Genomic DNA, 14,726 nt, shown 5'->3' on the forward strand with positions numbered 1-14,726 from the left:
TACAGACTAAAACTAAATCAATTGACATAACGTCTAATACTTTGCAGTATGGCTAATAATTTGTGTCTTGGATAATGTATTGTTGGTTTTTAGATTCTTCTGTGATGATGAATATTGTAGCTTAACAGTAAGAATTTAAAAAATATGTATTTTAAAAAGAAAGCAAAAAAACAGGTCAATACTCATTGTGTCCACCAGAGAGCAGCCTTCTCTTACAATAGAACATCAAAGACTTGATGCTGCTCACTCGCTCACTTTCTCACACCAAGCATTATTCCTATTATATAATGTGCATAGTATTTCATTTTACTCTGTCATTTCATGTGTTACATGTCCAGTGGAGCTCTACGTCATTCTTACAGTAGATCAACAGTAAACAGTTGTATTTCCGCAGGTCGCTTGCTGAGACAGAACATCATGTAACTAAAGTCACAAGTGTCACTGTGTTGGTGTTTTCTGTCCCTCAAAGGGAGACACAGTGCTGCCCATTTACTCCTTGTGTCTGATGAAGCTGTAGAATCAATCCCAATCTGCACGGTCACAAAGTAACATATATATATACATGTGTATAATGTTCCCCACAAACTAGAGATGGGACAATGGACAATTGTATTGTTTATCATGATAAAAAGGGGAGACAAAAATATGATAAAAACCTACTTATTTATGATGTTTCTTCTAGACCAGGGCAATTCAACAAAATGCCTGTGGGCTAAATTAGGCCCTCCAAGCGATTTAATCCAGCCCACAACCCATGTTCCAAATAAATATATATACATATATTTAAATCTTGTTTACAGGTTTAATTCTGGGTTAGTACAAGTTTAGACCTGGTTTGGTCCTGGTTTAATTCTTCTTTAGTCCTGGTTCAGAGCTGGTTGGTATTAATCTAGTCCTGATTCTGGTTCATCCCTGGGTGATAAAGCAATGTTTGTAAAGCGTGTTGTGTTATTTCTCACAAATATTGAATCCATCCATAGTTATTGTATTAACTCAATTCAGTGAAAACAATTAGGGATTTTTTTGTGTGACCCAAAGTGTAGTTACAGTAATGGATTGTGTTGTGCACCTCCGGCCCAGAGGCCTTGGGAAAATGAAGCTGAATAGCCCTGTTCTAGATCATTGATGCTTGCACTTTCACTTATCTCATCCACAATTATTTTGGACATGATAATCAAGAAAAATCATTAATTTTGTCCCATACCTAGTGCAAACAACAAAATATCTTTCAGGTTAAGAATCCTACTTTTCAACATAAAAGGCAAGTCTGTCAGAAAACAGTCCTAATAATCCGGGACCCATGGCCTTATTCTTCATTACCTGTGCATACAAAACTGGGGCTGCCTCCGTGGATGAGATCGTCATTGTCAGGCAGGATGAAAGGGCACCGCTGCTGCACCTCGAAGCAGTACTGGTTACAGGGGATCCGATTGGAGCAGTGGTACTGGTTGGTCTGGAAGTACTGAGAGCACAGCCACGGCTTGTACACAATCTGCAGGAGAGAGGAGGGGGGGTATTGATGGGTTAAAAAGGGTCACACACACACACACACACAGTTAACAGTTATGACCTCTAAAGGTATTGATTTACTGTGGCCTGACTCTCATTTCCATGCTTTAATTAATGCAAGGCTGAAGTCGGTAAATACATACATCTTATTTATAAGAGTTGTTATGGAATTATACTTATACAGTAAGAGATTTTTATAGTAAACTAAACCAATACTTTCTAATCTAACTAATTGTGTTAATTGAGTTTGATTCCCAGGACATGCATAACGTTAATGCTCTATGTACGGGAGGAGGGTCAGCAGCCTGATCGTCCCCATAGATATGTTATTGCTTTTTCTGTTAAATTCTACGTTAAGTTACATTTAGTACAGGACTAACTGTATCTATCTCCATGGAGACAAGTAAATGACACCAACAGACCATGTTACAGGTCAGATCTGTGGAGCGGCTACCCTGCTCACAGTAGAAACGCATGCAAGTATTTTTGCATCCGTACTGGACCTATCTGACAATGGTGTACTCGATGAACTCCTCCAGGGTTCTACTTTGACAGAGGTTTGGCAGTTTTTCCTGGCCGAGAAGGAGCGTCTAAGGACACAGGATCTTGGGACAAGGACAAGTCCCTATGAACATTGTTTTATCTGTTCTCACTGTCGCTCTTCAAGACAACAACTGTGGGATTTGAACGACTCTCGGATTTGGGATTTGAAATAGATTTTTTAGTACAAGGACAATACTGAAAATGAAAACGGTACCCGCCTTATTTTTGTAAGTAAGTCAATTGTTTTTGTTTTCCCCTGAAGAGTATCTTATAAAAGCAGTACTATGTGGCAAAATGAGACTGCTGCACACTGCCTGTATCTAAGTATTTTATGTCATTTTATGTTACATCAAGCTAGAAAAAAACACTCTGATTGGCTGTGCTTGAGGCGGTCAGCACAATTTTCAAAGAATTTGAGAGAGCAAGGAAATAATTAGACATTTTAATTTAAATACCTACTTCCGGTTTTGCTGTATGAATATTAGATACCCCAGCTTTAACACAAAAAAACACAATCAACATATTCTGTTCTATCCCACCAGAATCTAGAAATTGCTCAGGATACGCCAAAAAACCAAGCAGTAAATCTATTATTTTACCTTATCTTATCTAACAGTATATGGGAGACGTGGATTTGGTTCTCTATAGCTATAGTTCTCTCTATGTGGATGTAATTTGTGCATGTGTTGTAATAACTCACACCCATTTTCTCAACTCTCAAAGTCCACAAGTGAAGACATATGACTACTTAGCACCTTATTATTTCCTCTTCTTATTTGATAGGCTGGTCACATGGTTGGCATTAGCACCTGCAGCAATTAGCTTGGACTTCCTGCGTTTCACTCCAGGGACTGTCGAGCAAGCTAGCACCTGCTGTGAGTTTATCATCGCGCCCCAAACACGGCGCCCTAACTACAGATAACATCACATGGAGCTTATATGTGCAGACGTACGAGGCCAGTGCCAGGAAGTAAACAGACTGTTGAAGAGGCTGTTTATAGGTAGCACTCAGCAATACTCTGCCTCATGCTGGGTTAATAGAGTTTGATTTTAACATGATTTTCAGATTTTTGAAGATCTGTTACACCTGTATTGTATCTGATGGAATTAATCTTATTACTGTAATTATGTCCATCAAAAATCTGAAAGTTATTATTCTTATCCTTCCAAAAACCTGAATTGAAAATTATAGGCCTAAAGAAAGTTGTGGTGTGTCACCTGAAATCCAGCAATGTCATGTGTAAATGTGATCGAGATAATACATGAATATGGATTTATGAAAGACTAATTTGTTTTCAATAAATGTAATATATTACATGTTTTACAGAAGCACATATTGAACAAAATAGTAAATGGAGTATCAATGATAGAAGAAGTGTAAAAAGTTGTATTTAAAATGGACATGCATTATAGTGACTTTTATTGAAATCATAAAATCCTCCAGCTACTGATGACCTGACCAGGCCTAACATGAAGAGCTGGAGATGAGTCCCTGGACACTGAACTACAGTGACCACTGCTCCTGAGATGATGCCCCAGTGGCATTGAAAGATGGGTCAAATGCAGAGGACAAATTTCCCTACAGGGACGATAAAGTGTACCTTAACCCAGCAATTTAGCAACAGAGCCAACATTATTTCTAATATATCCATGTGCAGGAAATCTCCGGGTTTCTTATTTGTTGCATAATTAATTATCTGGGAAAAAAGAGTATTATTTTCTGAGTGCTCAGAACAAGAGGACCTTGTAAACAGTTCAGTTCTGCTGAAACCTTCGCGTTCATGATGGAGGATCGACATAACAACCTGGTTCAAAGCTCAATCCTGCATGCACTTTCATAATATAAATGTACAGTAGGACAGTAGTGGCATATGGGTCAGATAACCCTTTCATAAAATATTACCACACAATCTCTACATTACAAAGCAAGTCGCGTCGGCCATGCTGATGATTTCATAACGCACTCAGTACATATTGCTGTAAATGAAATGAACTGGCAGCAGCAGCATCATGTCAGACCCTCCGAGGCTCACACAAGGCTTAGGCGGCTCACTGCACATGCACCACCAGGCACCAGCGCACGTAGCACGTCCCCTTATACCCACCACTGTGTGCTAATAATCTGATTTCTCATGCCAGATATGGTCGCTTCCTGAGGACACGCAGCACACACAATGACCTTCTGTCTAATCTCCCATCACATGTGTGAATGTCAGCGTTACAAATCTGGTCACATGATCTGGTCACATGATCTAACTGTATGGAGTTAGTCCACCTACAAAAAGCAATGGAGCTGTTTACATCATGAGACCAACCATTGAACATTTTAACAGAATCATTTTATTGCTAAATTCTACCAGTGGCGGGTTTATATGAACATAGGTTTCCAACTCAATTCCGAATATATGTTTTCACAAAGTCTTAAAATAAAAAAAAATAAAAAAAAACCTTAATTGTAGGAATAGGTACATAAAAAAGAACAGTACCTTAACGATACATGCTTTTTAATACCATTATCTGAACAGTTCATTTTTTTCTGTGACTATGTTTGATTGGCCAATATTAAACATAAATATGTTAAATATTTTGTATTGTATTTTTAATTAATCTTTTATGCTCAATTATAACAAATGCACAAACAAAAGAACTTGTCTGGAGTTGCACTGAAGTTTCACATTTGTTTCCCCTTATATACAGCACTTTATATCAAAGGCAGCACTGCACAGCTTCTCGTGTTTATACTTTTACCACACATTTACCTGAGCAGAGGAGGAGGATTGTGGCAAATGCTAAGCAGACTTGTCTGGCTATATCTTTACGGACACACACTGTACACGCTCCACACTGGGAATTAAGCTTTTACCTGAACTGAGGAGGAGGAAGATTTTGTTTGAGTTTGGTTTATATTTTTGGTTTCATACTACGACTGGATGTTGATCACATACGTAATGGGCATGCTGTTTCTTCAGCTCTTCTGTTTACTGGTAAGATGATACACTGTGCTTTGTTTGGGAACATGTAGCTGGCCTATGTTAAACATGAGTGCTGTTTGAGCCCTTTGTCAGGACACGGTATGGTACACAAAGTAAAGTAGACATGTCATTTCATCATATTTCAAAACACAGGGTATAGACTGTTCTGTGTGACCCAAAACAATAAAGAGAAGGGAAAATGAAATCTCCTACAATGGTTTTACTGACTACAATGTATTATGTAAAATCCTCTTTTATTAGCTTTTGACATTATAATGATCACTAAATCACTAAATAACTTCTCTTGATCCATGAAATCCTTCAGTGTTCTGCATTGATATGTTATATATATTCTTCTACTACTGTCTAAGTACCAACAATCTATTCTGTGTACTAGCTTTTGTTTTTGTCTGTTTGAATCTTTCCAGATTGAAGCAGTTTTCGAACAATATTGCAGTGCACAAATAAAATATTGTTAATTTGGCTATAATTGACATTACATTATGAGTCAAACATTCATCCAACTTCTAATAGTGGTTAGAAGTGGACTCAAAGCAGGTGTTCTCTTGGGTCCACAGAAGCCTCTTGCTCTTTCTATGTTCGTAAAGTCCTCTGCTGCAACCCGAGGAGAGGTCTCTGCTCTTTCGATTCCTCTGTGGACCTAACACACACATTCATCATCTTTCCGTCCAGCCGGTGCACTCTTGCAATATTCCTTTACAACAGAGGCTTTTCTTGCGTAAACGAAGAAAAGAAAAATCACTCCTTCCCTGACTGTCTCTCTAGAGGTCGGCCATCTCTCTCCTCTGCAACTCCCGTGTCCTTGTCTCAGCCCAAGTCGATGCCTTATCTTCTTTACAGATTGTTTTTACATTGACTAAGCTTACATTTCCCCTCCTCTTCTATAATCCACGAGTTGGTTGCTTTTCAGTTGAGGCTCAGCTGTCCCCCCGAATTAGATTATCTCATTACAATTAGTCCAATGCAGTTTTAATTGACAAAGGCCCCACCCTGCCCTTCAGTATTGGTTTAAAGTGGCCCCAGATGGCCCTTGTATTGTCATTGCCTTGTCTTTAATGTTTTATCTGGACTTGTGTTCACGGGGAAAAGTGCTGAAATAGATTGAGCGAGGCGCTATCGAGGCATTCATTTATCACAGCACGCTCCACAGTGCAGCCAATGGACACGTAAATGCATGCACGGGCGCAGAGCAGGGACCCGCTTTCTCTGCGAGCTCAGTTCTGCTGTTTGTTTGAGTCATTCCAGCTGAAACAGTGAGGGAAACTGGGCTATTGATATGAGATAGCAACGTGCAAAATATGAATCATTTACAAAAGCCGGAGGCACAAAGAAAATCAGACTTTTCTTTTGGTTGTGGGTTAAATGCTCCACGTTGTGAGCCACAAAACCTTTTAATGTGTTTCATATCGTAAAGAATCCTTATTAATTCATCTTGTGACTTGGACATTCTGGACAATGGTCAGTTGGTCAGAGATCTAACAACAGTCACAATAGTAGAACACTCATTTGTTTGATGTTTCTGAATAAAAAAGTGATCTGTTTATTATGTTGGGGAAGAGCTATGCAATCCTGGATAAATACTTGGTAAGATAAATCCACTTATACTTTAGATTCAGTCCCGAGCTGTTTAATTTTACACTTCTTGTGTTTTCTGTTTCCAATTCTCCCGCTGTCCAAAAATAGCGACATTGTTTTATTTATGGTTCCTATTCCTTTTGCCTTCGTGCAAGCTTTCTCTATAACAGACGGATTAACCTTTCGACTACAGTTTAGCTGCAGAAGCGGTAGCTAGTGACACTGGATGACTCATATGAATGAATAAATCCAATAGCATAATAAATGGGGATTTAGATCATAGTATAGTATTTTCTGTTGAAATATCACTTTTTATAGATAAACACAACATCCTTCAACTTTCCGTCCGTCAAACGAGCAGCGAGTGACATTGTATGGAAAAGGTCAAGCGGGCTGTTCGGTTGATAGCACCAGCATGTAACTAGCATCCTAATTTGAGCAGTAGTAAGCGGAGGCAGAGGCAGTGGAAGCAGCAAGCGCCCATGGGCGTTCCACTACAAGATGCGGTTGAAGGGTCAAAAATCGGAGGTCACTATAAATATAATCGAGAAAAAAACAGTGTTGACATACCCATGTGAAAAAAAACAAAACAAACAGGCCCTCGTGGCTTAACATGGCCCTAAGTCGATGTATGTAATCAGGCCTGTGGCCCTCAGAGGCAACTGTTGTTGTGATTTTGGGCCTTACAAAAATAAATTGATTTGATGATTTGATTTGATGAGTAAAGCACAAATCAGTGGCCTGTGCAGAGATTCATGACATTATTCTAGTATGATGTTGGCAATGCAAAAATATGCTAACATTCTCTATCCTTGGCATAGAGTCGGGTGCCTAGAACTAACATCAATTTGCCTGACCGGATACACACGCTTTGATAGTACTTATGTTTTTGGTCTGAAGAGTCAACAAGCGAAGCACTAAACTCTAGTTATATATTTTGTACTGAATGTTATGGGAATATTTGGGAGGAGATGTCTTCCAACACGTTTGACTATTTTACAAATGTAGGAGGGACTGGCTGGGACCACTGCTCCTGAGGAGATGCCCCAGTGGCATTGAAGGATGGGTCAAATGCAGAAGACCGGGACAATAAAGTACCTTAACTTTAACCTGAAGTTTCTCTCATCACTGCATGTTATTGGGCATAAAAAACTATGACAAATCAGATGTGTAGGAACTATTGCCACTTGAAGCACCAATGATCAAAAGTGGCTAAACCTCTCATTCTTGTAACAACTGCGTTCAACATTTTGAATTCCTAATAAACAAACAGGCCTGACCTCATAACAGTCCAGCTCACAGACTCAGGTGTGTAATGTGTGTGTCAAAAGCTGTAATAGAGAGCTGATGATCCGTAGGACAAAAAGCACTGGATGAAGTGAAAAATTAATGAACCTAAGACAGTCATGACAGAAGGTAAATTATGAATAGAAAATTGTCCCACACAGTCGGAGTGTGCAGGAGCTCAGGACGTGTGAGGTTGTAGGTTCATAAGACTCATAGTGAGGGTCTCAAAGTAGAATGTCACACAAAAGTGACACCATAGAAGTTTGAATAAACTTTGTTCAAATACTGCTATATAATGTATTTCACAAATACATTTTCCACTCATTCATCTAGTTCAAATAGTTGAAGGATTTGAAGTTGAAGTTACGAATGAACTGACAATAAATTGACAATTGACCTGAGATTACACTTGCGTAAACACTGAGACATTGAGATGTCTGTTTTTATTCAGAAAATATTTTCTAAAAGCATCAGAAATCTGCTAAAATGTGCCTGTAAATGTCTCGTTGAGGTTCAAGTATCGCACAAAACATGAGTTCATCACAAAAGCAACATCACTTTATTCTAATTGGAGATTACACTGTCTCTTTTGCAGCTGTGATATCACAATTATCATAAGCATAGTTTATCTAAAGCTATAGATTGAAATAATAAACTTAACTTAATATTAATAATAATAATAATAATAATAATAATAATAATAATAATAATAATAATAATAATAATAATAATGATTATTATTATTGTAACAATAACAATATTTGTATGGACTTTTATGGATGGCAGACGCAGAGTGGTCATCAATATTTTGTGGATAACATGTGTACACAGAAGTGAGAACCCCCCAACAAAAAAACCCTAACTTAGCAAATGTGATTTACAAAGCCCAGTCTCCAATGTAAAGGGCAAACACCCAGCCTACTGAGCTGAACTCCCATACCATTGAATGATGCTGGATGGACAAAGTAGGCTCACTTGACCCATCAATTCATTGCACGTAATGATTAGCATACAATGTTTTTTAATGATTGTCTATATTTCTAACTACAGCTTAGCTATAAAGGATTGTTTCCAGAAGATAGTTTTAAAGTCTGTTTGTTGAAACCTGCATAATTTCCTCTGTGCAGGCGCAGTTGGAGCAGTTGGGGCACATCCTGCAAACATCCAAGATTCTCACACAGGTCTCACTGTGGCACCTGTATCAGCGGTCTCCCATCCAAGTATTAACCAACCCTGTTTAGATTCTGAGATAAAACGAGAATGGGCGTTTACAAGATGGTATGGACTTATAAATAACTGCTTTAGGAAAAGTGCATCAATAAAAAAGATAACGGTATAAGAATAAGTAGAACGCTTTGATGCTAAAGATGGATTTGTGCTTCTGTCCCTGTGCGCTGCTCACACTATTAATAGTAATCATGCTCCTGATCAGTTTACATGCAGGGCCCAGCTGTAGCAGATGATGTTTCCAGGCAGACGGCTTTGTTTTCCATCTAGAGGAGACTGCAAAGGGACAAAAGGACCTCAGGATGGGTAAAAAATGGGGAGTGTAGTTAAGAAATGAAGACGGATCAGAAAGCAAGGCAGACATTTCTGGAGACAGAGCATCCATACGCACCAAACATTTGCCGCAAAAGCCATTGTGTTGATTAATCAAGGTTATGTGGATGTAATTCACAGGCTCTGTCATGCTGACACTTACACTGATAATTACTTTGACAAAAGATAATTATCGGCAAGATGGGCCTACTGCAAGTGCAAGTGATGAATCAACACCCAGTGCAGTCATTGGGCCTGCTGTTAGCTGTGGCAGGACATGTTCCCCTGCACACGCATGGAGCAACCCACAAATGAATTCCACTGCTGTGTCCTCATTCTTCAAACTACCAATGTCAAACAGCAGATAGTGTTTGGATTCGTGTTCTTGGCTTAACTGTGTAAGGAAGGGCATCTGACATAATCACATGCAGCAAAATCATCAAGTATTTATTCATAATAATTGGGCAACACAGATATGCTTTTATTGAGACTCAGATACTGACTCCATGTGTAACGAGTAGAACTACTACAAAAGTGGTGTTCACCGTATGAGAATTCGACTTACAGGTCATTTGCATATCATATTGCCCACACTCAATAGAAATAACTGTCCTCACTATTTTAGGACAAGCCTTGTGTTATGAAGATGCATTAAATGTCCCTAAAGTGCAGAAATAATTTAAAATGTGGATCTGGAGTCTCTCTCCTTCTCAAGCTCAATGTGTGAGAGCAATTAGAATCAGTGAGTATGTCTCCACTACAAGACTCGCCTCTTTGATTGAATGCTGTGTTAATCACGTCTGTTTATGCTTGCATATGATTGACAGCAGCAGACTTTGGCAAAGCTAACTCAGATAAGGAAACAGGAGACATCTATATGCCATGTTCGGCTACACATAACTATTGACACGTTGACAAGTAAATCATATGTAACCACAGGAAAATCTATAATATCTATGTCAATATCAAGCCTTTTAAGTAATCCTGAATAATTACTTACATTATACCATTTGATTTTAAAGTTCACCAATTGCATTAAGTCTTATTAGATTACTGTATATTTAATTAATTTAACATATGCATCTTAAATAATATCGTAGCATTGCGAATGTTTAACAACTGAAACAGATGATTCAACGTGTGATCAAATCTTTATGACTTTCATATCATTGATGTGGCAGATTTGTAGGTTTATCATACAAACACAGATCAGATAACGTTACTATATAATATGAGAAATAAAATGAATAAACCATAACACTGACTAGATGTGCCAGGAGCATCACAAACAAACAAACTCTCCTCATCACTCTTTGCTCTAAACTCATCTTGGACATATTCAAATCACCACTACAGTTTAGAGTGTCAAGGCCAAATCCCTCTTACTGTCATCGCCCGTAGCTCTCCTTGACACTCGGCAGAGCTGATGCAATGATGCAAATGGCCTGAAAGGAAAGTATGGTGCAAGGTTGTGGGCAGAGACATAACACATACATAAACTAACCTTCACACAAGCAGTGTGCCGCTTCTAGCCTCACCGTGCTATTTCTCTAACCTGTTCTCCTTCTGTCCCCTGGCCTCCCAAACACACAGATGCTGCATGCGTAAAAAGCACATTGGGGTTGCCGTGGACTTGCCATGTCAGCAGATCTTAGGAGCATTAATAGCTTGTTGCCACTGGCCTGTTATCACTGTGTCCAAAAGGTGCACCAGGCAAACTTGGGAAGACCTCTTTAGAAGATGCTCTGCATAAGCTCATTGGTGCTTCTGCTGGGATACAGCTTCTTTACAGACATGCATTTAAAATGTAAAGGGTCTATTTAAATGGGGAACCATTACATTTACTTTTTGAGCCATATATTTTTGAGTAAGTTTTATGCATTCTGCAATTGCTCTATGTGCCCTTTGAATTGCCCCTTTGGAGATATATTAAGACTTTTACTTGAACTGAATTTAGATAATGTTGTAGCTCCATATTCTTGAGTGGAATTGTTAAACATGTTTTATTTTAGCACTCGGGGCAGTGACCCGCCAATCCCTGTGAGCAAACGTATATGATACAACAGTAGCCTTTCTGTGAAACATACAAGAACAGCTCTCATCACTTTTCTGCTTCAGGACGGCTGGTGTCTCAGAAGGCGACATCAATCACCCTATTTGTCAGAGCACATTTAGACTAATAGAAGGAAATTAACCAAGCTCTAACATTCAGGAATGATAAATGGAGCTATAAAGGGGAGTGCCAGAAATGAATAAGGCTGGCTCCAAAACACAAATGCTGTTCACGAACATGCATTTGGCAAGTATGCTACAGTATACTGTGGGTTTGAGAGCAGAGCAACCCAAGTAGATGTGGGATTTAGATAAAGATGTTCAGAAAAGTCCAGTAATGAGTTTGGAAAGTTTTTCTTGAGGATTAAGAACTTGTTCGTCATAGTTCGGGCTGATCATATCGACCACTCTCCACCATGTAAGGTAATACTAATTTAACCTGTATGAAAACCTGCAATGCAAAGCTTAACTTATCCAACGTGGGATGATTTATTTTACACGGTTCTACTGATATGCAGTCTCAAGTAGTCGTGTCATGCGCTATATTCAAAACAAGAACAGCTGCTGATGTTTTTAACAATTGTGTTGAATATAAATTATATTATTGGACATTTAAAAATCTTGAGGCAAATGTATGCTCTCATTTGGTCTATTTGAAGCGTTCATTAAATGAAAAATACTCCTAATCAGCATTTACATCATTTCCAGTAATAAAATGAACATCAATAAATCACAACAACATCAATAGCATCGTTCAAGCCTTTCTATTCTAAGTATATTTGATTAGAGTTTCTACAATAAAATAAAAAGATGAAAACTTGCTGAACTTTTTTCAATTATAACATTAGTAGAATGGAAAAACAAAGCAGATCAAGATTTTGATTTGATCACAATTCATGTACTATTTGTATTACTGTTACTATATTACTTTAAGAAGTAAATAAAGTCAGCTGCTTCTTCTGAAAAATCACTCACTCAGAGCCTTACAGAGGATGACCAATAGAAGGAGTGGGTGGGGAAAAGTGAGTGTGTGTTTGCAGATTGCAGATTGTCACAGGGAAGAAAGATTTGTATTGATGTACGTCTCAGCCATCAATAAAAGCCCAACCAAGGAGGTGAGAACAAGGATCAGCTATACACGCTGTATGCTCTGTCTGTAACTATGTACAACTGCATTGTCCCTGTCAAATAAATAAATGAATAAAATAGTTTGATCTTGATTTGTGAGAATACAGTGTCCAGACCAGGGGCCAAATCTATAAAGGATTGAGTTGGAATTTTGCTGAGCACATGCGACTCTAGGCAAGGCAAGGCAAGGCAAGTTTATTTGTAGAGCACATTTCATACACAAGGCAATTCAAAGTGCTTCACACAGCAGGAAAAATGCATTCAAATCACAAAGAAATTACAGAAACAGAAATACAATAAAATTAACAAAATTAAAAATTATCAATCCAACTGATTTTCTAAACTAATAAAATCACAAACAAAAGAGAAGAGTGCAAAGAAAAAATTGTTTCAGTCATATGCGCAGCTAAACAAAACTGTTTTTAGCTTAGATTTGAACATTGTCAGAGTAGAAGCCTGTCTCACATCTTCAGGAAGACTGTTCCAGGTTTTAGCTGCATAAAACTGAAACGCAGATTCCCCATGTTTAGTCCTGACTCTGGGCACCAGCAGGAGGCCGGTCCCTGAGGTCCTCAGAGTCCGAGATGGTTCATATGGCACTAACATATCCAAGATGTACTTTGGTGCTAGGCCATGGAGAGACTTGTACACAAGCAGAGCTGCTTTAAAGTCTCTTCTCTGAGCCACAGGAGCCGGTGCAGAGACCTAAGAACAGGACTAATGTGATCATACTTCCTGGTTCTAGTCAGGACCCGAGCAGCAGCGTTCTGGATGTACTGCAGCTGTTTTACAACTTGTTTGGAGAGGCCAGTGAGCAGGCCGTTACAGTAGTCTAATCTACTGGAGACAAACGCATGGATAAGTCTCTCTAAATCTGGTTTTGACACTATATTTTTGATTTTGGCAATGTTTTTTAGATGGTAAAAAGCTGCTGATGTTATTGATTTGACGTGGCTATCAAAGTTCAAGTCTGAGTCCATTATTACCCCCAGATTTCTAACTTGGTTTGTAGGTTTTAGAGCGAGACTCTGGAGGTGACCGCTAACACTTTCTCTTTGTTTCTGTGGGCCAAAAACGATTATTTCAGTCTTGTCTGAGTTCAGCTGGAGAAAGTTGTTTTGCATCCACAAACTGATCTGTTGGATGCAGTGACAGAGTGAATCTACTGGTCCATAGTCACCTGCCGATAGTGAAACATAGATCTGAGTGTCGTCTGCATAATTGTGATAGGACACATTTTCACTGCGTATCAACTGACCTAACGGCAGCATGTAGAGGTTGAACAGAAGGGGACCCAGGACTGACCCTTGGGGCACTCCACAGGTCAGGGTCATGTGGTCTGAGACACAGCTACCAATTTCAACAAAGTACTTCCTGTCTTCCAGATAGGACCTTAACCAGTTTAGGGCAGTGCCAGTGATGCCCACCCAGTCCTCTAGTCTCTGTAAGAGGATCCCATGATCGACAGTGTCAAAAGCAGCACTCAGATCTAACAGAATTAAGACTGAGGCTTTGCCCGTGTCAGTGTTCAGGCGGATGTCATTTGTCACCTTGACAAGAGCAGTCTCAGTGCTGTGATGAGGTCTAAAACCTGACTGAAAAACATCAAATGAGTTGTTTATTAAGAGGAAATCTGTGAGCTGTTGGTAAACAACCTTTTCAAGGACTTTGCCCCAAAATGGCAGATTAGAGATGGGCCGGTAATGACTCAGTACTGCGGCATCAAGACTGCTCTTCTTTAGGAGAGGCTTTATGACCGCAGTTTTCAAAGACATTGGGAATGTTCCAGATTGAAGCGACATGTTAACTATGTGAGTGAATGGTGCTAACAAACTGTTCAGCACAGACTTTAGAAATCTGGTGGGTAACACATCAAGGCAGCATGTAGATGAACTCAGACTGGTGATGATCTCATGGACAGTTTTGTCAGTTACTGGTGCAAAGTGAGTTAGCTCTAAGTGTCTTGGTGGTTTTAGGGTAATTTTTTGCATTGTGGGATTTATAGCATTTTTAATGCCCTGAACTTTGTCATTAAAGAATAATGCAAACTCATTACACTTGGATGTGGAAATGAGTTCTATCGGCAGCTGAGCTGGAGGG

The 14,726-nt window shown here is 39.1% G+C and overlaps 1 protein-coding gene across 1 annotated transcript in view; it reads right to left on the bottom strand.

The window, feature by feature from the left end:
- The window catches only part of LOC140359612 (NALCN channel auxiliary factor 1), an 85,910-nt gene that overhangs the window by 1,609 nt on the left and 69,575 nt on the right, over positions 1 to 14,726 (bottom strand). The window contains exon 2 of the mRNA XM_072444637.1: positions 1,321 to 1,492. Within this exon, the coding sequence (XP_072300738.1) occupies positions 1,321 to 1,492 (172 nt within the window). The remainder of the gene's footprint in view (positions 1 to 1,320; positions 1,493 to 14,726) is intronic.

This window comes from Eucyclogobius newberryi, unplaced genomic scaffold, assembly GCF_026437365.1.
Source record: "Eucyclogobius newberryi isolate DKJ021-1_F unplaced genomic scaffold, fEucNew1.0.hap1 SCAF_14, whole genome shotgun sequence".
Classification (NCBI taxonomy): Eukaryota; Metazoa; Chordata; class Actinopteri; order Gobiiformes; family Gobiidae; genus Eucyclogobius; species Eucyclogobius newberryi.